At 39.3% G+C, this 26,457-nt stretch overlaps 1 protein-coding gene across 13 annotated transcripts in view; it reads right to left on the reverse strand.

Moving 5' to 3' along the window:
- Liprin-alpha (PTPRF interacting protein alpha) overlaps positions 1-26,457 on the reverse strand; it is a 575,925-nt gene that overhangs the window by 114,823 nt on the left and 434,645 nt on the right. For all 13 annotated transcript variants that reach the window (XM_083119089.1, XM_083119079.1, XM_083119080.1 and 10 more), the window contains exon 3: positions 10,537-10,701. In XM_083119089.1, coding sequence (XP_082975215.1) covers positions 10,537-10,701 — 165 coding nt within the window. The remainder of the gene's footprint in view (positions 1-10,536; positions 10,702-26,457) is intronic.

The raw sequence follows: 26,457 nt of genomic DNA on the forward strand, positions 1-26,457 counted from the left end.
CATATCGTGAAATACCATGATATTACTTCAGCTAGAAGGCCTGTGCCTCACAGCCCATTCCATGTTTGAATGAAGCTGAGGTGACAGAAGGGGATCACTCCAAGAGGTTGTAAAGAATTTCTTCAGAAATCACAAGGCAGATAACTACAAGGGACTTGTTAGGCAGTCTTGATAACTATAGAAAGTGAGATGTAATATGTTCCTAAAATTCCATTTGTTGGTATAACATTTGGACTTATCCCCCTCCAAGAACAGCAGTGTAAGTGACGAACAAGGAGAAAGCTTCCGTCAGGAAATATACACCATGGAAAACCGTTACCAAGGTAAATGGAGCCCACGAATATTAGCTGACTACTCCTGGACTCTTAAGAAAGATGTTCAAGATAAATACAGCAGATAATCCTTTAGAAGTACATTTTAGGTCAGTATACAGAATATGTAACATGTATTAATATCAATAAAGCAATACTATTTTATTACAACAAAAAATGTGTATTTCAAATAATCTTAGCCCGATAGAGGAAAACAATAAACACATTTGAAATCAGTGGAAAAAAATGCTATAAGAATCACCTTTTCTTTTCCATTTAACAGAGAAAAAGTGAAAATTTGTTGTCCAGTGTTATTTATCAACACAAAAATGTTGCTACGCCGTAAACCTAGCTTCGAGTTATGTCCCCGTGTCGTTCTGTTGGTAGCAGCGGTTTTAGGGAGGTACTCTTAACAGTTTCAGATCTTTTGCATGAAAAAAAAAATATTTAAGTTTTACCCGGACTTTACACATGGGCAACTGTAGGTCAGGGAGTCTCAAAGTTGTGACGAATTAATACAAAAATAAGAAAAATAACGAGTGTGCTATATCATGTTAGTATCATACAAGGTGAAACAATTGAAAGGGGACGACAACATGGTATCCAGCAATTTGCCAGGACTCTAAAACACCCCTCTGCCCAAACACACTCATGCTAACAAGACTCAAAGTTAAGATTTCAACGTCTAAACCACCAGTACACTGGATGGAAGGTTTAATACCGTAATAACTTCCTTATGACACAGTACTTTATGCAAGAGATAATAATAAAAAAAAATATCCAGGACGACGTGGATGAAAATACCATGTCAAAGAAATAATGTAAACAAAAAGCAAAGTATTTCGAGATGTCGTGTGATGTCGGCAGAGTATAAAAAAAAAACTGCAGCCTGTATTCGAGCACTCGGCTAATGCATTGTTAATTAACGCAGACGGTGGGGAACGACGCAGCAGAAGAGGAGGAGGGCCTTCCATCTTGGGTTAACGTTCTTTCAGAAAAGCTTCCTGTAAGGGCAAGACAAATAGCTCGTAGAAGCGTTGATGGCCCATCTAGAGTTTCGCGTGATGACGTCAGTGGGCAAATTGTATGTTACGTCCACCAGGCAGCGCTCTGAAGGGATTGCGACGTAAGCTGTAAATACCAGGCAGCGAATAAAGGAGACGGGGAAGTACAAATGTTCTTCAGTTTGTTGCCACTGTAAAACAAGCGATTCACCGAAAATATTTTTCAGGAATTTCGTTGTTTTACATCTCTCTCTATAACCTTCCTAAGTTAATCGTGACATGACTGATTCATTGATTGAGGTGGTGTTTTAGTTCATTTTATGCACAGTACGGCTAATCGGGACTGGATCTACAGTTTAAAGCGGGATCTGAACCACTATGTGCTTCTACCGGGTATCGAACCCGGGACCCCTTGATTACAAGGCGACGACGGTACCACTGCACCATCGGGGAGGCCCAATCGTGACAATGGGAATGGATCGTGACGTCATGAAAATAGAACCGTTTAAGACCGTCCTCGCTTTGCGGGTTGTGAGAAAGTTATTGAAAGAATGGAGTCAGTGGTGGTTCAGTACGTAAAGCGTGTGACTGCCACGCGGGTTCGATTCCTAGGGTGGGTGATGTCAGGTAGGACCATTTCGTGAATAAAGCTGCTCTGGGACTCACCCAGTCTCCAACAAAAGGGTATCAGAGCATTGCTGACCACAACACCTACACAATAGCAGAGAACGAGAATGGATGGAGCCCTACTTCCACACCTCCAATGTGCCTTCACGCCAAACGAACTTCTGAATCATGGAAGAGAGGTATACAGAGTGATCTATCAAGGCACTCAAATGTCAGCATCTCTTTCACGCAGTACATCCTGGACTATATTATTGCACACTGACGAGGCTCTGGGGCCTGGGACGCAAACAGTATAATCAATCCACTGAGGCTCGTGATCGACCTTTCATGAATTTCATCTTGCCACCATTGAACCTCTTCTCCGCGGCTAGCCAAAAGTGAGAGAAGAGCGAAGTCAAATAAAACAATCAATCAATGATGGAAAAGTTCACACCAGAAGTAATTAAATTTAGCTCCAAAATGTTGCATTCCCTTTGTTTCTTCACGAACTTCATGTGATCCATCATGCATCCTTATTACGGTACTTAACATATAGCGCTAAATAAAGGTGTTCATGAACCACATGAATTCCCTGTGTTATGATGAATTGACAATCTTTCTCTGGCACCACGCAGAAGTGCTAGAAAACAGCGCTTGATGTGGGATTCATGTCTTTACGTTTGAGTATATCTTAGTTGGAAGCGAAACAATATTTTTGTTAATGAAAGTCTAATTGCAGAAATTCAGCTTAACATTATGTTGATGAAGAGAGACTGGAAGGAGTACCCTTGTCCAGGTGGGGAGGCGCACTCGAAACTTCCAGTGTCGAAATCGCGGAATAACGGATCTGATGAACAAGAAGTAATAATTCCCGGCAACAGCAGCGGAAGAATTAAAATCGAAAGCCTTTTCAATATTGATGAACCGGTCGAGTAAAGAACGAAACAAACCGAAAAACCGATCCCCCGCCACGCACCCCTTTACATTTTCGCCCCGATTCAACCCTTTCTTAATCCCAAGCTTCGGTACCAATTTACATGAAAATGTACAATTATGCTAATGCAGAGACGATGAATCTTAATCCCGGCAATCCCAAAGCCATATCCCCCGTTCCAAGCTTGCAACTCGTTCGTCTTCCGGTAACCGTCTCCACCTTCTCCCCCTCCTCGGCCGCCGAATACATTAGCCACACCCTCACTTGGTACACAAACTTTCTCTCAAAGGAAACCCTCGGAAACACTTTGTCCTCCTTTGTTCTATTTTGCAATTCACTTCCACGCATCCCTCCGGCACGAAGATTAGACGGTCCCGAGGTCGGGAAGTGGAGCCTCTATACAAGATCATAATGTGTTAACAATTTAGCACGTTTCGCCAGTTACAAATGAGGATCTCTGTATTTGCTTGTCTGTCTGCACACGGTGTGGACTGCTTTCAACGTTCAGATAATCCAGGGCTGTCCAATCTACGGTCCGCTTCGCCCTTTATGTATCCCGCCTTAGCACATGTAAAAGCTCTAGTTTCATTTCGAGACACGAACTTTAGTGCAAATAGGATGTAATATGACCCGCGAACAACTGCTCAAGTAATCAGTGGCCCTACATGCGCGCCTCAGTTAAAACGAATAAGATGTTTCCTTTGAGAACCTGCTCCTCTCCAAAGAAGCTTGATCCCGGTAGAGGCACATGGCAATGTGATTCGGAAGCTACTTTAAACTGTATGTCCAGTCCCGACTAGCTCTACTGTGCATAAAATGGACATAAAATAAATAAAAATAAATCTAAACTGGAGCTAGCTGCATTTACATGCTCATTGAGCATATACCGCGGTATATTGGTTATACTCTTTCAACGAATCGCCAATGAGAATGATTTATGTCATAATTAATTAGCATTTGAATCCGAATTCATCACACAAAATTTTCCCTTTGTAGAATTTATAGTTTCCTAAAGGCCAAATTGATAGAACCAATGTTCTATTAACACTGTAAAAAGTTGACCGGAGAAAGGACGGTTTCAGATCATCAATTTCCGATCCAACTTCCTTAAAATAAATAGCCACGAACATTTTTAAAGTATTAACAACCATAATTAATATAATGTAAATTTAATGATTCAGTTTCTTTAAAAAAAAATACATTTATGGCGCACACGCAACTGCAAATTATGATCATTATCTATATTTATGCATAATAGAATATTCAAATTCAAATAAAAAAATGTTCCATCCCCTTTTTGTATAGTCCTGTTCAGATAAAGCGGCACGTACTTCAACTGTTCAACCCTATAAAGTGTGCCATTTTATGTGAACAGGAGTGTACATTAAGAAGCAGAGTGTTAAATGTTAGTGATAGAATATTGTAAATTTTACGAAAACTTCTAACAGTGCGTGTTCATAATCAAATCCAAGGAAATAATAATAAAAAAATAGGTCCCACTGTATGAAACACTGTGTGTAGATTGAAGTACCAACTCTACATATAACACACAGAAAGAAACAAAAACGGAAAGAAAAATATTGTTGTTTCTAGTACCCGAACGAAACATTCTTTTCCGAAAGCTTCTGGAGTTTATATCCCTCCTTCCACCAATTCTTTCAATCTACCGAAAAATACAACGATCGAAAGCTGCTTCGATAATCTTTCAGCTCATAAATCCTTGCGTGTTCAACCCTCCGTATGGGGAAACATAAGGAGAGGCGGTGGTATGCGAGCAGGGTTATATGGAGTCATGAAAAGTCAATTGTAGATCAATATTACCCCCAGGTCTCTCGGCGCTCGGGGTTTTATGGTGAATTCTTGTACGGCGAAGAAATCCGCAAGTTTACGGAGACTTCGTAGCATTTTCTTAAGGGCGCTTGGAAACAGCCAGGGATAAAGGGAGGGGGTGAGCTTCATCTCGCCACAAGTTTTGGAGAAAACTTCTGAAAAGCTACCCGGATTAGGGAGTCAGGAGCGAGGAAAGACAACCGCTTAATATCAGCCTCGCGTAATCATCGCGGTCTGTGCAAAGTCAGACAACCCTTACTTATCGAGGATTAACTGCTGCACATGCATAGGCAGAGGGTGCGAGTGTCAACACGAACATTCATTTGCAACCGTGCAACCGACAAGTAATTATTTCCCATCCTCGACAGGGTAAGAAAGACTACGCGCGTAATGATAATGTAAGCGATATTATATCTTTGTATAAGGTCAAAGATGTGCAATAAGTAGGAGGGTAGCCTGATGGTGAATCTATCTTAAAGGTCGTTTGGAAAAATAAGTCTTATTGTACCTTAACACTTTTGTCTAAGGAGAATTAACTTTCTCATCTCGTTGTGACACGTGCAAACGAAACTTTACAGACATTTCAGAAAATATACAATTATGTGAAATTGCCGAAATTGATTTCTTGAAAACGTAGCACCGAATAAAACGATCAGCAAAAGAGGGGACATGAAAATATTCAGAGGCAATTATTCAATAGTATCGATTCTTACTTTCTTCAGAGAAAACTATCTCAAATCCAAAGATCGCATTAATTTTCGTTAAATTTTGTCCAATACAGATATCGAAACAATTTTCAATTCAAGGCTACAATACTTAGGTGTACAAGGAAAGAGTGTACTACAAAGAATTCTACACGATTTAGAATCTTCCACATGCAACACATTTCCATAGCAAAATTATAACTAGGCTGAGAACTACATGCAAGCAATACGAAATTCTACACATCTTTCATTGACTATTATTTCGCCCTTCTTCAAAAAGATTGGTCCTTTCGTATAAAATGTAATTGTACACTTCGCAACATCTTATTTGACCGCCCTGAAAAATTTCAAAGTCCGGAATTCGTAAATTTGGCAGCACAGCGCTTCAGAGCCAACTAAGAGTAGCCAACTTTGCAACATTTCTTCTTCCTGAATGAAAACGCTCGTGATTTTTTTTCATTCTTTCACATTCTATAAAGTAAAGATACCCTAAAGCAGTAATAAAATATATGAGTAGACAAAAAAAATGTTAAGTAGAAATACGAATGTTGAAAATATTTCAAGATTCTTCGTTCTGAATTTGAAAATAGGAAAATGTATGTGCATTGTGAAACACTGAACAGGTTCTCATCCACCTGGAAAGAATTGCTGTCACATTTGAATGCAAGAAGGCAAATTTATGATGATTTTATGCGAAATGTTCAGTAAAGATACCTTGCACAACACCAAACGATTCTGCAAAGTGTGTCTTTTCCTTGGTTCTTGGCGAAAAATGATTCGAAACTCTGGCACAATGTTGCTTCAACTGACATTAACGTGTTTTATTGAGCTCTCTGTTAGCAATCTCCTGGAGTAGTTGGTTAAATGACAGCACTTTCGTTTTTTTACTGTTTTCGTTAAGATCGAAACATCGTAGGTTCAAATCCCACTCTTATAACGTATTATAAGATTATATGATATTACTGTAAATATTTATGCGATGCATGCTCAGTGGCGGCGATTGGGTTTCAAAACTGATGAGGCAAGGTGGGGGGAAGGGGGAGGGCAAGGACAGTTCCTTTCCCTTGGTAGATAATGTTTAGCATAGTGCTGGGTCATCTGCCCCTCCACACTCCATAATCGTCGCCACTGTGCATGCCTCAAGTAATGCTTCTACTAATGTTTTTAATCTTTCAGTGATTGGCTAGATTTTAGGAAATACTTTTACTTTCATTCAGCTGTTATAAGTTAACACATATTAAGAACTTACATGTCAACTTTCTGCATCCGGAAATGCTGGACATAAATCGCATAAATATCAACGGAAATATCCAAGAAACGTAGATAAGCATTCTCGTCCAAAGCCGTTTACTTTCCGAAAAAGATTTTGCAAAGAAGTAAGTTTGAACCAATGACCTTGCATTCCATAAGCAAACGATTACCCTACACCACACGGTTCACGTTATTTTATGCACTCGGTTCGGATCCCACTTTAAACTGTAGGTCCAGTACCGATTAGCTTTACTATGCATAAAGTTGACTTAAAACACCAAATCAACCAATTCATCTCCTTTCAGAGTGGGCCTTCTGTGATACTGTAGTCGGCCAACATCCGAAAATACACTTCTGCTTCGCGTATACCAGAGTGTAATTGCATTTAATATTGTGACTAATAATAACCCATAGCGCGACAGCCCTTGAGAGCCTTGGCTTACCTACCGACTGCTGGTCTCCCTCCAACACTGTTCCTCCGTCGCCTGTTATAGCGTGGAGATCTTAGACCAGTATTGGGGTGACGGGTGGTCAGCCCGTCGAACCCAAAGCCGTTGTAGGTCTTCTCGACCGGGTTACCGCTCACTCATTCGGAGCTCCCCAATTTCCTCACGATGGTGGGTTGCCACCGGCCCTATACGTAGGCCGAATAAATTCCGACCAGAGCCGGATTCGAACCTACGCCGTGCCGCAGCGAAATATTGTTACTAATTTTACTTTAAAACTACAGATTAAAGCGATAATAGTGTCCAGAAAAAGAACCTCAAAGTAGATATTCACACAAAGTATTTTAATCCATTGCCAAACATTTCAGTTAAGAATAATATTACACTTTTCCATTGACCGTATTTTCGATTCATGGTGAATTTGCTAAAAGGACCATGTCAAGAAATCTAAATATGTAAGTTTTACTAGTAAATGCCTTTAAAATGCACGAAACAACAGGGGAGGAGAAAAATAAACCTCAAAAATAAGTAAAAATGCAATAAAAAACTGTTAAAAATACTGACAAATAAACTAAAGCCAAAAAAGGCCGAAAAATGAAAAAAAAAAAGTAAAGTAAACTGTTTTTCGGCTCTAACTGAAGGGAAACGGACATGATATCAGGTTTAGCATTGTTTTTAAGGGTTAGAAAAAAAGTTGATTTTTCATCAACTTCCAGACCCTAATTAGTAATTATGACCATTGAAGAAGTTGGAGGTAGCTTACTTAAAATTTTCTTGCTGAGGGATCGTATCGTCCCATATCTCCACTTCATAATAAAGAAAAACATCACGTTCATATTTCGAAAATGACTTGGAGTGTTCCACCACGAAAATATGTTTTTCATAGTTTGAAGTTCGTTAGTATTATCTTTCAAGGTTTCCATTGTTTTAATTTCACACATATTTTATATTTCATACGTTCCTCTCTCTATTCATACAGTCTTTGGAAATAAGCTGAAGTTTCTTGTCAAGAGGGTCTGGTTCAAATGACTCCTTTTCGCTCTCCTATTCCTACTTTAAACAAACAACAAAATACTTCGTAACTAAACGACTGCTTGTTCAAAACACGGAATTTTTACACAATTTACAAAATATGACAAAACGCCAATAGACATGTTCATCATTTTTCCCTTTCAGCGTTTCTCGATTTTATCTGAATTCGTTTCCTCATGAAAATTGCCATGAGGAAATTATAGATATTATGTGTGAATTGGTTTCTTCAAACTGGTAGCAAATTTTAACATGACATACCTGGAGAAGAGGTAGCGTGCTTGATTCTTACGAGGGAGGTCGTAGGTTCGATTCTCCACATAGGCAGGATTTTTTTCAGGAGTATATCGTTGGGTGTAAAGTTTATCCACCGTGCTAAGAAGTTAACATTGGTCTCTGTATTTCACGAGGTGAAAGGAAATAGTAAGAGAAAGTTATTTCGATGGTAGGAGGAAGTCACAAGGCACTTGTAATGCGCAGAATCAAGTTACATAGATCTAAGTCTGTAATGGGGGTTTCGAATATGGAAAAGTTTGTTATATCTGATTCTCGTACTTTCTGTTCAAAGAAGACAAACATTTTAGATACAAAGCAGTGAGGAATTAACGATCATTATGAGGTTTTGAATTTGTTGTTTGTCACTCACTATATAAATACTTATTAGTAGTTTCTTATCGAATCGGCCTTCGTCGCAATAACAATTTATTTATGTTAATTAGCGACTTACTATTAGTTTTAGACGCATGGTAAGACGGTGGTGAGGGGATTGACAACAGTCATTACGAAGGAACGGACATAAAATTACCAATCTTAGCAATTTGAACTCATTAAACGCTCTCCTTCGTCGTTACAGTACTGCACTACATCGCTACTTAACATAACTGCATATCTTTTTTTAGTATATCGAAATCAAATAATCAATATTTTAGGTGTCAGTGAAGATCAAACAATACATAATTTAAATAACATTACATTTTGCATCCTGAATACATATATGTGATTTGTGAATTAATCATGATGTGTGTGTTAACACAACATATGAACAATAACTAAAACTAAAAGTTTTAACTATAAATCCTGGAAATCTGCAACTTCTAAGGGGAAATATGCGCAGCAGGGACGTCCCTCAAGTGTGCATCGGATTCATTTTTTAAATATTCTAATATCAAGGGTATCTGTTCAGCAAACAAAAAAAAAAGAAAAATAAGAAAGAGGAGAGGGTGGGATTTGAACATGCGACCTTTCAGGCTTGATGAAAAATAAGGAGGGCAGCGCCTAACCAACTGCTCTCTACGTTAACTTAATGACGTTATACCCTTAAAAACATGTTGACGTTTATGAAGACTCCCACCTTCCTGTGTTTCAAGCACATTTTCTCGACAAGTCGTGTAAAATATATGTTTATGAGAACTGTTCGATATTATGCAAGGTATTGTAAATAAAATGTCCCATAAGCTCCTCACAAATTTGCTTCTTTCTGCACAAACTTGATGGCATATTTCCTCCAGGTGGAGAAAAACTCTATTCAGTGTTTCAAACCCCAAACTTTCAAGTCGAGCAAGCAGAATCGGAAATATCCTTTAAGGTTCTTTTTCCAATTTATTATTTCTGTTTGATTGTGTATTATAATAGCTGTTTATAGTTTCTAAGTTCATGGAAAGTGTTAAATTGAAAACCTATCACCGCAGCGTTTTTCGTTTAGTGGAAGGACCTACTCAAAGTTGGCTACTCTCACCTGGAGCTGAAGTGCAATGTTGCTAAGTTTACGATTTCGGGACTTGGAATTCTTTCGGGGCGGTCAAATAAGATGTTGCGAAGTGTACTTAAGCGCACCACCAGAGATTATATACAAAGCAACGCCACACGCTGCACGCTGAAACATGCCGATCTAGGTATGGTCCCACACGTTCACACGGCTAGATGCAGAGGTGATGCGATCAGCACCACGCTCCGATCGCAGTTATGCCCCAGGTACCCATTTATTAGAGTCTGGGTACATCCCAGAGCCGCTCTATATAGAGACGGACATTTCTGGAAAAATTCCCACCTGAAATAAACCACCCCAGAAATCGAACCCGGTCTCCCGCGCGCGCCTTACCGACGAACCAGAAAACAGCGGCTATGGGACCACGTGACACCCAATGAAAAGCCGTTTGGCATGCTATCTTGCATACACCTACGGTTGAAATAGGTCGAAATGTACGGAAATATTAGCAGACGAGGAGAATAAGTTTCTTATCCAGAAAAACAAAGCATATTTGGGGCAAATAATCAGCTTACTTACTACAGTGGATACGTGTAGGAGAATCGCCTATATACTGCAAACCTCTGAGAGTCTAAACATGCCGACGGGAAACTTCGGAGTTGTACTCCTTGTCGCCTGAGAGAACAGCTTGAAGAGACTAATGAAGACAGACTTACCTTTTCGTCGAGTGCTTTGTGATGCTCGAAGAGAGATTTGAGCGCCTTCAGGACTTCAACTTCGCTTGAAACCCCGGACTGTGAGGCTGCTTGCCGCTTCACCACCGTCATCCTCAACGACCGCTCATGCCTCGAGACCAGGCACTCCAGGTGTTCTAACAGCAGCTGTAAGGAAGGGAAAAGAGTATCGTTAACCACACGTATCACAGGTCATTACTGTACTGTCAGATCGCAATTAAGAAATGGTGGAAAACGCTGAAGGTAAGTTAGTTCTATTGACAGGTACTGGCAAAGTTCTTGAGTCGGTTTACCTCAAAGGCTACGATATAGATTCTAAAGAATCTCTTTCCCTGCATTCATGGACTTCTGAATTTATCTGTCTTGTGCTCAAGAAAGTAATATAGAAATCATACTCGAAAGTGTAAAGCGAACATACGTTTATCTCGTGAGAACTTGCTTTGTATACAATGGGACAAAGCTATTCCCAGGACGACAATGACATGAAGTTGCACGTAAGCACCTAGCTTCCACATCTTTAGAGAATGTTAAGAATTCTTACATAATGCTCTAATGAGTAAACGACCAGATAAGGTTTTACACTAGGAAATTTCTAATAGGTCTCACCCTAGTTTGCGCGCAACATCACGGCACATTTAGGTTCATAGAAGTGAATATTCGCAAAGGCAATGTGAAAGATCTAAAGCAGCAACTTTCAGAGTGGATTCACTTCACTGAGTTATGTCACGTAACAAGAAAATAACTACAAAGAACGTTATAAAAAATAAATATTCAATACGAGAATGTTGTACATGTAAAGTTACCCTCACAAGACCATCTTGCAAGTCTGTGAAATTTTATCATGCATTCACAGATTTCTCGAACACAAAACCTTTAGATACACTTCAAAGAGTTTAAATGCAGTTTAAAAGACACAAAAGTGCAATAGTTCCAAATTTAAACGTGTTCTCAAATTGCTTCGTAACAATATAAATTGTACTGACTTTCAGCTGTAAACTCGAATTGCGTTGGATGGACATATTCGGGAACCTACCTGGCTTCTCTACACCTAAGAGATCAAAACTGTCCACAGACAGAGTCTATTGGCCTGAAACTCGCCTCTAGATAACTAGAAAATAAAGCTTAAGACCAACTAATATTGAGATTATGTGAATACAAACGCAAAGCGAGAAATGAAAGAAATTACTTGTCAGATCATAACAATAGAGGATAAGACGAGATTCATTCTTCCTGGTCAATTCGCCATTCAATGTGTTAGAATTGGTCAGCAGAGATACGGTCAAAGCCTTTTTACACCGTAAAAATTGACTGGAGATTGAGGGTCGATTGCTATAAAATTACCGTAAATTGACCGCGACCAATTATATTGTCAACCATATACACTGCTGGACAAAAAAACCGGACACTTTAATTTTTTTGTGATAACGCATAAATTCTGATTCGAAGGCTAACTAAATTATTGAAAATATATTCAACAGAAAACAAACTTTGATAATGTTCTACATACATTAATAAGTTAAATTAGAACAAAACCGAAAGTTACAGAAAACTACCAAACTGAGAGCGTAATTCTCAAGTAATTGCAATTCAGATGTCCGGTTTAAGTAATGCAATTTTAATATATAGGGCACACAAACAAAAATTACCAAAATAATGTGTCCTGTTTCTGTAAATTAGCAGGTGAATCGATAAATTTTTAATTTTTTAAATAAATTAAGTAGCAGAATATTGTAAATTCTAAAAGTGTACTTCCATGTCTCATATCTGGGTACGAGCCAAATAATGAAAAAGATACCCCCTGCAAGTTCTACTATAATGTGCAGCTTTCAATAAGTCAAACTCTCAAACTACGATCAGTTGGCTTGCATCCAGCTTCTGAACCAAAGATCATATACGATAGATCTCAAATGTCGTCCACGTGCCCAAGCCCTTCGCCAGCCTTTCTCAATTGCTACAGATGCTGATATACCAACTGCTACGTAAAATATGTCCAGTGGCAGTATTGTGTACTATTTCAATGCATAAGGTCACACACTGCATGCCTTTTTCAGATACTTGTAGTTTCCTCTGGGAAAATTGTGACCTTAAGCCGGTTTACACCGTTAAAAAAGTAACGTCGCAGCAATAATATCAAAATCTACGGATGGTTCACCGTAGGATCTTTTCATAGTATTTTCACCCTAATTATGAAATATTTAAAAACACTCAACCCAACTACTACTTGGCAATACCGTGCATGAGAGAGTTGTAAAACGTTTATTATTATTGTGAGGGTTACTAAATTGTATTAAAATGTAAAATTTAAATAAGTAAAATTCATTCAAGCTGATATTCAAACAACAATGGGTTCTATTCTCTGTGCTTGTGGCGTTTTCTTGTTGATCTTGCCATTTTGTGCGTTTTTGTTGTTGTTTTTGTTCTCTTTATGGTGAAACCACTAACTTTAAGGTGATATCACTGGAGTATTCAAGCTGTTGGTGGTTTCACCGGAAATTACGGACAATCTTTACGCTCTTCAAAGAATAAACATGTTAGAGGGGACAGACTGAACGGTACTCTATTGGTATCAGCCGATGTATTTCAGTTCAAAGGTAGCATTGATAATAATTTCCCGGATCTGATTTTTACTAAAATAGTCTGCAATTTAATGCAAACTCTGCTACATTGTTAATATTTTATGAACATGCAGATATTATAGCTCGTATACATCGGCAGAGCCAAAAAGTGACAAGCATATTTTGAATTAAATTGTTATTTTTCACGCTTATGAAGAAAATTCAAGCAGAATTCCTTCATTGAAAGAATTTCCGGTCGCTAGACAGCCTGTTTTATTTTCCTGTGTTCAGCTACAGTACAGAAAGAACCAAACTAAACCAAGTTGCCCAGTTCTGCTTCAAGTTTATTCCTAGAAAAAAGTTGGCCCGACACAACGTAAGACAGAAACACCATTCCCTGAATGGCTGCAAACATCCGCGCCTTGGTTGCGCGTACCGGAGCAGCGCGAGAGGACCAGGGAGATAAAACCCAGTCTCGTTACGAATGGAGCGAAATGGAGAGAGATGCGATCAGATGAGTCTCCAGAGACTGCAGCATCCTAATCTCTCAAGCGCAGAATCCCTAAGGACCAGCTTCATAAACAAGCTCCAGTTGAGCAGGGCTTCCCGCACTGACCATGCACCGCGATGCTCCTAATTATAGTTCACTTGTTCGCAGCCATATTACTTGCTCCCCAGTTATTTAGGTGGGTTCTTTTGTGGTTCCTTCGTGATACAATTCGCTCCCATTTACTGAAAGCAAAAAACAAAACTAGATATTTGAGAATCATTTATGGCTTAATTGATTCGTTTAAAATTACATGAAAGTGACTATTTCCACCGAACACAATTCATAATTGAACAGCATTATCAATTTGCCAAACATCACTATTAAAGCCTGTTCGGCGAAAGGTCTAACTTGAAAATTCTCTTTTTGTATTTTCCGTCGAAAGCCAGGGAGGGTCACATGAACCGCTGAACCAATCTGCTTTGTCCAGTTGCCGTGGTGAGGGGAAATTCTCGTGGTAAACCTAACCTAACCAAATTGTTTAGAGTCGTTTTCGAAACAGGAGGCACCCTCAACAAAGCCAAGCACGGCGAAGCTTAATAATGGTTGTCGCCGCGTAGCAAGCGAATGGGTCTCCGATTCCCTGCCTTTCCCTGAAATGCGAGCGAAGGGTGCATGTTGACAGCAAAAGGTGTCATGTACGACTGGGTAATAATCAGGCGTGTAGCAACACCGCTTCCCCCCCCCCCCTTGAAACTCCTACAACTGGAGGCGAAAGGTATTGGCTTCCTGAAGTTTATTCTTTGGCCAGTCGAGTTTAGGTCTTGAGAGGTTGATACCACACGAATCTCTATAATTATTCAATCATTACGTGTAAAGGGCACGTCAGCAATAAGGATATTTTCTCTCTTCGCCTAACGGGACATACAATACAGAATATATAGTTGTGTGTGAACTAGTGACAAATATATATAATTCAACGAGAACAAACATACGCCCTGCTTAGGATTAAAACTGAGAAGTTCTGCTATAGTGCCATTTTGCAATAACCGTTAGACCACGGTGTCTGACATGTAGACAGAGGTTAATTTATACCGCGTTTGTTACAACCTGTCCCGGTTCCCGCGCTAGCTGTTCGCTGGCTTTTCTCCGTGCTGGGGAAAGTCAAAGCCAGTCAGCCAATTAAAATACGCAACGTCGCAACAGCGTCTACGTAAGCGCCTCTCTTCTGGCTCCCATTCGCTCCTCGCTGCCCAGCGGACGATTTTTTCCTAGTTTCTCATTGGCATCGAAAAGCGATCGCTAGCGCGGGAAAGGGGACAGCTTCTAACAAACGCGGTATACACACACGCACGTAGGTGGTTCTTGGAATAATCATCATTACAAGAACTTATAGTAACAAAGATTTAATACATAACTTACATACTTATTTCAAGATGTCTGAACTTCCATTTTTCATATAAACAACTTTACAAACAAATGAATGTTGACAATTGATTATGAAGTAATACAATTAAACCATTTTCCACACTTATCATACAGGTATGGACCAACTAATTCGCAGAGAAACTACAACACCTGTCAGACGGAATCCATAGGAGAAAATCCAAACTGTGGTGAATATAGTGTTTATCGAAGTAGACAGATAAAAAAAAAATAAGCCGAGAGAGGGAGAATGAGAAAGATGGAGGAAGAGGTAGAGGGAATTCAAAGCGTGTCGTCTTTGTAGTTCACAACAAAAGCTTGCATCTGTAGCATAAACGTTGCCGTTTTTTACACTGTAATGCTCTAGCCACTGGATGTATATGCAGCCGATTTCTCAATCGCAATAAGCGCCACAGCCGAGATATGAAAGCGCATACTTTCAATTCTCCGCATCACAATGTGGAGAGTCCCTGCCTGCTTCGGATGCGAGAACACGCACGTGGTAGTCTTCCTTGGACCACGCCACAGCATCCCAGATGGCTGGCCGACAATCGATAAGAACCCGCCGTAGTAAGGTTTTCCCTAGCAGACCTCCCCCTACCCAAGGGTTGGCGGGAAGGGGGGAGACTCCCTCACGCACAAAGGCTCACGATGGCTGAACGCGGTGTGTAGTAGCGTCGTTTCTTGAAGCACTTCCTTTCGCAGAGCCGGAGAGAGGGCTCGACCACCATTTCGCAGGTGCTTGACCACAAAGGGAACTGCAACGACTTCCGATGACCATGTTTGCCTTCCTTTTCGGTTCAACTGCGTACAATGAGCGGTCGTGGTTGAGCAGAAGCAAAACTGCACTCCAAGCCTACATCCTTACACATAGACAATCTACATGACATATAAATGGACCGGATTGCGTACCAACAGTGATTTATTCGCACACACTGACAACCCCAAATTTCCTCAACCCACCTCTTCCGCAGATGGAAAATTCTGGATAATCCCTGTATTGATGAGCAAGATGACGCAAGTATCAGAAAAACACTTGCTTATTAACGTGTTTAAAACAAAACAACCAAAGCATGTTTCGTCCGGGAAAACAAAAAGTTATATTCTTTTTCCCGGACTTTACTGACTTTATCATAGTAATGTAATTAGTCAAGTGTCGTTAACAATCACTCAGTAACGCGTCACAGAATTACACGAGTGATTGTTAAGGCTCGGCTGGACCTTTGGCCGACGCTAAGGCGGCTGCATTCATATTTTCCCCTCCTTTATAAAAACCGTTATGATATTCAAGAATCTGAAAAGTTACAAACGCCTAGAATTCTTTCTAGAACATCCACGTGAATCTTCTCGTGATTTACTTTCACTGTTGTTTAGATATTCGCAATGGTTTCATGACTAGGTAAGCCAATTAAACTGTTAAGAATATCTGACAATGGCGATAGTAAACTACACGAAGATTCTCGTGAATGTTCTAGAAGTATGTCATTTTTTAGATTTGGGAATACGTATCTAGCGATTTTTCGATAGGAGAGAAAAATTCGAAAAAAAACCTGTCCTGGGTTCGGCCAAAGGTACAGCCGAAACTTATCTTCTCTTTCCACACTATGACACTTCGTTACTTTGCATTACTATGATAAACTCACAACTTACAGGACGAAACAGGTTTTGTTGTGTTGTTTTCAACTTGGCTGATTAGTTATTACATGGGAACAAGCAAGTTACCGAGTCCACGGTCATTAACAAGAAAGTACAATGAATCCACCCTAACCCAATAGTTTTCCACGCGTCTTCCCGCTTTGCTGAATGGCCCAGAGACGCATTATATCAGATATTTACCTAAGTAGTCAAAATTTCGGCGAAACGAAAGTAAATCAGTTTTATAAAACCAGTTGACAAAAACTACCTTAGTTAAAAACAGAGGCTTTAAAGGGTACTCAGCACACGTAAGTACAAACGCTAGTTCAGAGAGGATTACACCGGCTGCGGTTCAATGCGCCAGATACTCGTTAGCCTGCAAGATTGAATTTACCAAGGTGTAAAGTCGACGCGCTAGCTACGTTAACCACCGGCTGGCTTTGAAGTCCACGGAACTTCAACGCAAAGTGTTGCCACACATCTACTCTCCACCGCCTTGTCCCTCCGCGCACAAGAAACTTCCCACGGTCTCCACATTGAAGTTGCAAAGTACGGCAACAGCGTATCCGCAGTCATGTGACTGAGACTCTACGTGGAGTAGACGAGCAGAATGATAGCTGCGCCCATTGGCTGAAGGTTGAGTGTCATTGGACAAAAACAACTCGCCCGCTATTTATCCCCACCCACGTTTGTGGCGGCGAGTTTCTTTAATCTTCGACGTTAACGAAGTAAACGCGTGGACTATACGATGTGACTAACTTTCGTGTGCCTTCTCAAAAAGTATGTCATATTTGTATGTATTTGTATGAATAACACTAGGGAACAAATGAAATATTATTTTTTTTTGCCTCCATAGCGAAATAAGTTGCCTCTTATGGAAACAAATGTGCTGAATTCAAAAATAACCAAAAAAAATTGCTCTAACACGCAAGAATTTATTTTTACAGGTAGATTTCTGTATACATGGAAATATGCGTAACGAATGTGCAGAGCCATGAATTGCACATCATGTAAGTACATGTAAATGATATAAAGTATCATTTTATAAGGAAATTAGTAATCAACCACTAGTCAAAAAGTAATTAGCTTGCTACAGATAAGGAAATTTGAACAATACAAAAGCATACGTTTACTTGAGAATAGGTAAAAAATGTATCATTTTCAATGAACGTCTCTTATATTCAGTGCTACTTTCGCGTTCCATATTCCAACAGTAATCCCCTAACATGGCTGGGTCCCATCGTCCCTGGTAACGATGTTCCATGTCAGAAATGTCCTGATGGAACCTTTCCCCCTGTTCATCACTTACATCACCTAAATTCTGTGGAAGATATTCAAGATGAGAATGTAGAAGATGATTTTTTAAGACATTCGGCAATCCATTTCTTTGTAACACCTCAGTTGCTCTGAAACTAGAAATCCATAGTTCTCTTCCTTTTTGTTTCCCAGGAATCCATTCATCACAGCTTTGAAGGAACGCCACGCTGCCAGCTCGACATCTTGGAGCTTTGATTCAAAAATTTTGTCTTTCAGGAGTTTTCTAATTTGTGGTCCCACAAAAATATCTTCCTTCAATTTTGCTGTTTTCAGGTTCGAGTAAAGGTCTTGGAGGTAACGAGATCCACTGCCATCTTTATTCAAGGCTTTCACGAAGTTCTTCATCAATCCTAATTTAATATGTAGTGGTTGGAGAAGAATCTTCCTTGGGTAACAAGCGGCACATATTTCACATTTTTTTTCTCCAATTTGGTATTCATGCCTCATTCCCCAATCTTTAACTACAAAATGATGACTTGTGTCGCGACTGTCCCACAGGCACAAAAAGCAGCACTGTTTCGTAAAACCTCCCTGTAATCCTGTGAACAAGGCAATAACCTTGAGATCAGCACAGATTTCCCATTCATATTTATTATAATTTACAGCTGCTAACAAAGCAGACATTGTTTCGTATGTTTCCTTCATATTTACAGCATGGAATAAAGGAATTGATGATAAAACATTGCCATTATGCAGCAATACAGCTTTCATACTTAATTTTGAGGAGTCGATTAACAGTCTCCAAGCAGGGTACTAAATGTCGAACACCAACTTATTCATTAAGGAAACGATATCTACACAGAACCTCATATTTTCTTTCATTGTGAAGTGCTTGGAAAACTGTTCGTGACGGTTTCGATAAATGGAAATTTTTGTGTCTTTGGCAAGGAGTTTCCACTGCTGAAGCCTTGAATCAAGAATCTCTGCTTCTTTTTTCCCAAATTTAAATCGCGTATAAGATCACTTAGCTCATCCTGCATAATGAGGTGCACACCATCATGTTGTTCGTCACATTGGTATTCTACGTCGTGCTACCTTCATTTGGTGCAAAGGTACATAAACCTTAAACTTAAAACTCAGCTAGCTTATCTACAGGGTAGAGTTCTTTGTAGACAACGGAACCAGACAGGATGCCTTCCAATGGAGACGTTTAAACGAATATATTATTTAAACACAGGATACATGGAGTAAGAATATTTACATGATAAGCTACTTTCTTCTATGTTTTTTACTATTTTATTTTCTCTATTTGTATATTCTTCTATCTGAACTTCCTTCTCAATGGACAGATCTGGATCGGCACTTCCTTCTCAATGGACGGTCTGGATCTGGACTTCCTTCTCAATGGACGGTCTTGATCTGGGCTTCCTTCTCAATGGACGGTCTGGATCGGGGCTTCCTTCTCAATGGACGGTCTGGATCGGGACTTCCTTCTTAATATTGAGGATCTGGACTTCCTTCTCAATATGGAGGATCTGGACTTCCTTCTTGTCTTCTTTGTGAACTTCCCTCTGGATTTCAATTTTTTTTAGGTTTTGACTATTTAACGAATTCCTTTATCCTTTTCCAACTTTTTCCTTTAAGCTTTGGGAATAATACTAATATCCTCCCTTGGGGCTGCAATTGGAACGCGCCACCACTAACTAGGTACAACAGAGTGTATACTTGGTGCAGCCGATTGACATGCGCATCCAAGTAGGTGCTACAGTTAAACTGCGCAACCAAAAAGTGCTGTGGGGCGTCGATCAGAACGCGCTCGCCACTGATGTAAACAAAATTTCCCCTATAGGAACGGTAAATCAATTATACAGATGCAATATCTGTTCCAAGACACAAACTTGTATCAGTGCTTTGACTTCCTTAATTTTCATATTAACTTACATGTGATCATTGATTAGATTTATAAGATATATATATTAATTTACTTCTTTCATATTTATTCTTTGTCTTCTTATAATATATTCTATTGTTTTTCATCTTTCCAATTTGCTTTGTTCTTATTTATAAAGTTATTCACATATATTATGCCAATTCTTAACCTTGCACGCCTGGTGCTGCCATCTCTATTCGTCTTTGGCAAACTATTCACATTACTTGGTCCTATTGGGTACGTAACAGTCGATTGATGTTGACGGCTCGTCTGCGGTATCTTCATCTGGTGCTTGCACAACCCATGTGCGTGGGGGTTTTGGAACTGGTAGTTCCTCGCTGTGGTGTACCGGTCTAATTGCTGAAGGCACATTTGGATAGATTACACGATTCTTCAGTTTCCTTGACACACCAACTGTTTTCATCATACAAAAGTAGCAATCATTGCAATGGTTTGAATGCTCCCGCCACACAATCGGAACAGCAAAATTCATGGATTTGCGTTTCCCATGTAACCACTGTCTTAAGTTTGACACAGGTTATGCAACAGAAATGAGGTGCCAAACTTCTGTCTGCATCTCCAATAGCACATCTCCGAAATATGCCATGTATGCTGTTTTTGTAATATTCGTGATTTTCTTCCGTTGAGAAAGTAGAGTAAATTGCCCACAAATGTAACAAAAACTATCTGGATCATTGAGACACTTCCGACGTTTTTGTTCTCCATTGTCTGTCACACCTACCACTACATACACAGCGCGAAGCAACAATGACAATAGCTGACAAGCACCAGTGTTGCCACTATCGGAGAAGAAGCGCACGTAAGAGAGCGAACCTTCAACAGTACATTGAACGCATAGACCTACCTATAAGAAAACAACAATTTTGTCATTGAAAAATGATATCAAATATTTTTCTTAGTAAACATTAGAAATAGAACAATAAAGTTTCGTACTCTTATATATAAATTTACATAACAACTTTTCGAATGAAGTAATTCTTTCCCTTTCTTTTCCAGGTAAACATCTAGCCTTATTTTCCAATGTTCGTATACCTTATATGCCCGACCCTGTGGCCGAGTGGTTAGCACATCGCGCTGCGACGCCAAGGGTCCCGGGTTCGAATCCCGGTCGGGCTTGGTTGTTTGTGAATGTCCATTCATCAATTTCATCATTTCATCACTCATCCCCTTCTTCGCAAATTAGCCAAGAGGCACAAAACGCGAAGTAAAATAAACTAAATCAAATCAAAATCGTATACCTTATACCTTAAATTTTATTTTATTAAAAAGTGACATTATGAAAAAGTTTTACGAGTAGGAGAATTTTGAGGATTAGTTTCGCTTACTACACTACAAAACACATTAGAAACAGTCATTACCTTCACGTGGGCAAAAATCATGTTCCCTAGTGTAATTAAAGTTAACTGGTAGAGTTTTTTTATTTTTTTATTTATTATTATTTTTTTTTTTTTTAATAATTTACCCTGCTCGGATCATTCAACCCACTTCTGCCAGTTTCTATCATTATATATTTTATCCTTAATTTGCCGGCGCTATGATGTTAATCTCTGGTACATAATGACCGACGGTGGTTTCATATCCACACACAATGCTGGAAATTGTGCGAAAATTGCTTCTCAGTTGGATGTTGTATTTTCCTCACTTGTTAAGATACCAACATTCGGCTACGCAATGTTCTTGGCTACCTGCGAACCCTCCGGCTGAGATAACGAGTTCTCTAGACAACACCGACGGGACCCCAGCAATAAAACTACCATGGACGGAGGGGAGAGAGCAGGGGAGAGCCTCAGGGAAATGAAGGAAACTGCATGCAACATTGCTACGAAATTTCTGGGTGTGAACTAAAGGGAGACTGAGTTTCATGGCGTTGCGAACTTCCATCCGGTAGGCCTTTTCTTGTGATTTTTGCGTTTTTATATCTTCTCGAAAATATTTGTTCTTTTAATTCACAAGGATAAATTAGTTGTAAATGTTTCGAGATGATCATGGCTCCTAAGATTCTTTCACATTTTTTTTTATCTTTCATTCTCTCTATTCTCCTCTGGCAATTTCCATCTTTGTTTCTATCTCCCTCCCTTTCTTCTCCTGTTTATCTAGTTGTATCTTTCTTCGGCAGGGTGCGTAACAAAATAACAAATATCAAATTCTTGATTTTCATGACATATTCTTGACCTCTTTTTCCTTTCTCTTGCCTCCCCCCCCCTTTCAAACATTTACTTAATCGCCTCCTACTTAGGTATAGTTGAAAAATTAATAAAGATACTTTTATTCAATGAAACACCCTTACCACAAAGGAAAACTGAAGCTGAACTTTAACAAGAGATTTAGACTTGCTGTAATTATTAATGCATGTAAAAATTAATGCTTCAGGCTTCATCCTGGATGGGGAATGGCCACATTACTTTATTATTATTATTTTTTTTTTTACAAAACTTCACGCATACAAGAATGTAATTCTTAAGAAACGAAGTGAACAAATCTTTACCACTACTCAATACAATTTTAGATTTCCTATTTTCAATTTTAACAAAGCCTAGTACTGGTATATAAGAATGTAAATTCCCTATAATGTAAAAAAATAGCAAAATTTCTTGACCACCAACATAATATCTTGACTTTCTCTTGACCTCATGGTCAATTTCTTGACTTTTCTTGACATTTTTCACGGTTAGACACCCTGTTCTCTTCTCATTTCTCCTGTCTCTGTTATCCATCACGCTCTCTTTCTACCGTTCTTCCTCTTTTCCTTTTCTCTTTCAGTTGCGTTTCCATCTGTTTCTCCTTCTCCTTATCTTCATTTAATTTTTTCTATCTTTGTTTATTGCTTGCTTGTAATTCACCTTTCTCTCTTTTCTTGCCTTCTTATTTCTCTATCTCGCTCTATCACTAAATTTCCGTCTCTAATTCATTCGCTTTCTGTGTGTGTGAATCTTGCTTTACTATAAATGATCCTCATAATTAATCGTGTATGCTTCTTGGGTGGGCTAGAGAGCATCCTCAACTACACGGCGACTGAGCCCTCAACGCATCACTTGTAATTTTTAATTAACAAAACGAATCAATCAATGTAAGGGTGCAGATATATTTCTTACTTCACCTGCACCAATTCTATAAACAGAGAAACCTGATTCTGCCTGAAACCACCACAGCCCGTTCCGAGTAAGAAAAATGTATGCGAAGTCAAGGTGTCAGATTTGAAATACGATTCCAGGGCTATTACATGGAGCTTTTTAAAAATATATTGTCCAGAGACCGGCCGCAAAAAGTGAGGAGGTCTGCTTGAATCTCCGCTGATTCAATTTTATTGCGACGCTGATGCCGCGATGCAGCTGGAAAATCGCAATATACGGCTTTGGGATGAAGTACAGAACATCATCGAGTACCATTAGAGCCCCCTGGCGCTGCGAGCGGAACGAAATATCTTCTCTCTTCCATCGCGAGGCGAGAACGAGGGATTCTTGCACACCGACAGAAAAGTGAGGGGTGGGGAGATACTTTGTGCTAACTTTCATGAGAACGTTTCCATCATTTAGATAAACCTTTCTCCACGTTCTTAGAGCGATTTAGGCGCTGGAAATTATTATTGGATAGTGTACATAGCGGAGTGGTTAACGTAGTGCAATACGAAGTTTTTTTTAAAACCCAGAAAGAGAGGAAAATTAAAGAAAGACATATCTTATCTCATTCCATCTGTATCCCATTATCTGTGAGAAAGATAAGATAGAGAGAACACATACAACAGGGAGAGCGATAAGATTATTATACATAGGCCATTTCCTTATCTCTACATGTATCCCTTTACCAATGAGAAAAACAGTCACCTACACACAGTCCGGTGTTACATTACAAAACATAGGCATGTCTCTAGTTACTTACTCATTAGTAATTGTTATTGGAAGACATCTCAATCTAGTGCTGGCTTCATTCTAAAATGTCCAAGAATATCCGTATTTCGTACATTTATTCGGATATTATACGTGACTCTACAACATAATCGCAACGATGAGGATGCAGAATTGAAGAAATATATGAAAGAACAACCAACTCCAATGCATTATCCAGGATTCTAATCTCGGACCATTGGCTATGGAGGTTGGGTAATCCTGATTTCGAATCATGCCATCATAGAAACTGATATCTTAATATCCACTGGATACGGTTTTATCAGGTTTTTTTATCATGTACAATACATTTTTTTTATCTTGTCTAGTTCACTCGTTCACCACCCATAATGATTGAAGGGAAAAAAGACACGCGAAGTTAAATCAAATAGAACACAAATGTATGTCCAATCAATATTCTCGAACCTTTCCCATGACAAATTTCCAAATGAGAGTGCTATTCTCCAACGAAATCATCTAATGAAGCTTCGTATATGCTATGGGGAATTATTATTATAATTTTTTTTTAATGAAAACACACGATCAGATTCCCCTCCCCATCACACGCTATAACATTTGGAAAAACTGCCTGAAAACATTGATTTCGCTGCGGCGGAGCGAGCTCGAGTTGGAAAGCGGAAATATGTCACCGCGCAATGCTGTAATAGATAACTAGGAATATTGGGCCGATGGCGGCGCTAATCAGTTCAGACGTATTGAAGCCGAATGTGGATGGGAGATTAAGAGACGCGTGCAGCCGCAAAATTTTGTGCGCTGTAGTCCCCCGCGTGGGAGAGGAGTCGGTGGTGGGGACAGAATTACGGACTGATCGATATCGGGTTAGCACGGGATGCTCTTGTACATATCTACCTGTAGTTATCTACTGGAGAATCGAGACTCATGAAGAAAAAAAAATACCCGAATATTTTAACCAACAGAAAAAAAAAAGAAACGTAAATGTACAGGACAAGCCAAGTATTGGGCAATACTGAAAAATTAAAAATTGATTAAAAGAGGAAAACAAAATTCAAGAGGAAATTAAAATACTTTATTCGGGAAATGCATGCTACTTTTGTCATAACGAGTTAAGCCAGCTTTAGACGGAAGCATTTCCTTTAACATTTTTGCTAGCATAAATGCGAAAATGCTTCCAAAAAAATTATAGCAGATAGTACTTTACACGGAAGCATTTCATGTAACCTTTCGGTAACCTTTTGCGATTACAATGTATAACATATACAGCATGAAAGTCACATCGAGTTACACCATCTATGTTGAGTGCACGGTGTTTGCAATTGAAACAACTAAAATATTCTTCCATACGTGTACAGTAAACGTAGGTATATAAGCAGCGCCATTGTTTTGTACCTAATGACGTTTTATACGAAACGTTATTCCTCTCGGTTGAACAGTTATCGGCTTTTAAAAATGTGAAGTGATACATTGTTTACATATTATGCGGCCGCCATTGCAACTGCACTCGTGACCTAGAGGTCGCTTCAGATTGGTTACGTTACGAAACATGGACGGGTTCTATCCTTGAGAAATGCCATGATATATGCCATAATGTCATAAGATTTTCCATTTTACACGGTAGCATTTTGGTCATGGTATAAACGTTAAGAAAAATGCTAAGGAAACTCATTTTCATCCAAAGCGGGCCTGATCCTCTCGTCTAATATCAAATAATCTAAAGGTTAAAATACGTAGTATTATACTTATATCAGCTCCCGCGTAGCGAAATAATTTGTGCTCTTGCTTTTGGCGTGAGTGGTCCTGGGTTCGAATTGCGGCGTGAGCTTCCCAAATTTCGGCGTTGACCCGGCATGGCGAGAACAGTTAGGGAACTACTTGAAAAGTAAGCTCTGGCGCTCGGAGAGCTGTTGTTGCGCCCTGAAGTTTAGTATTAGATTGTTATATGAAACATGGCTCCACACGTTGAAGAAGTTTTCGAAAATGAAATACTTAGAAAATTATTAGGCATGGAGAAAAAGACGAGCGGAGGTTACACGATACTGAAAGCATCTCCAAAATATAGTAGAACCAAGAAGGCGTCAATTTGTCAACAGCAATTTGTAAGACTTGCAAAAAACGATACAGGATCCAGAGTTTATACAGGATATACATGTAAGCGTTTTTTGATCCATTTTTTTTTTTACCAAAAGGGTAGCAAGCTCCTTCCCTGTTATTATGTAATGCAAGTTGTAGGTTACTTATCTTTGGAATTTTGAGTTTGATCATTTTTTTATTGTGTCAACTGTTTAGTGTGTCAGACACAACCAGTATCAGAAGGACAAGTGGACGGACTAACCTGTTGACATAAACCTGGCACCGAGAATTGCAACTGGCAATATCCATGGCAACGGGTTAACAGAATTGAGAATAAGTCGAGAAAAATACAGACGTAGAAATTTTAATCATGGATAATGGTCTCTTAAGCTTGTAAAAAAGTTGTTAGTAATTAAACGAGGAATAAACCTTTTACTAACGTCACATTGAGGGTTTCGTTTGCGACCACGAGTTGTTATTATCCGAGTCTTTATTTTCCAAAGTTAGGAGCGAAAGTTTTAATTATTAGTACAGGCGTGAAGGTACGTAACAATTGTCTTTAAAACTGCTAGAACACCGTAAGTATCCATTTACCAATTTCATCACCATCTTCACTGTATTAATGTTTACGGTGGAAGCAGAGGAACGCAAATTATGCTATGC

Source organism: Lepisma saccharinum, chromosome 3, assembly GCF_977018435.1.
Source record: "Lepisma saccharinum chromosome 3, izLepSacc3.1, whole genome shotgun sequence".
Lineage (NCBI taxonomy): Eukaryota > Metazoa > Arthropoda > Insecta > Zygentoma > Lepismatidae > Lepisma > Lepisma saccharinum.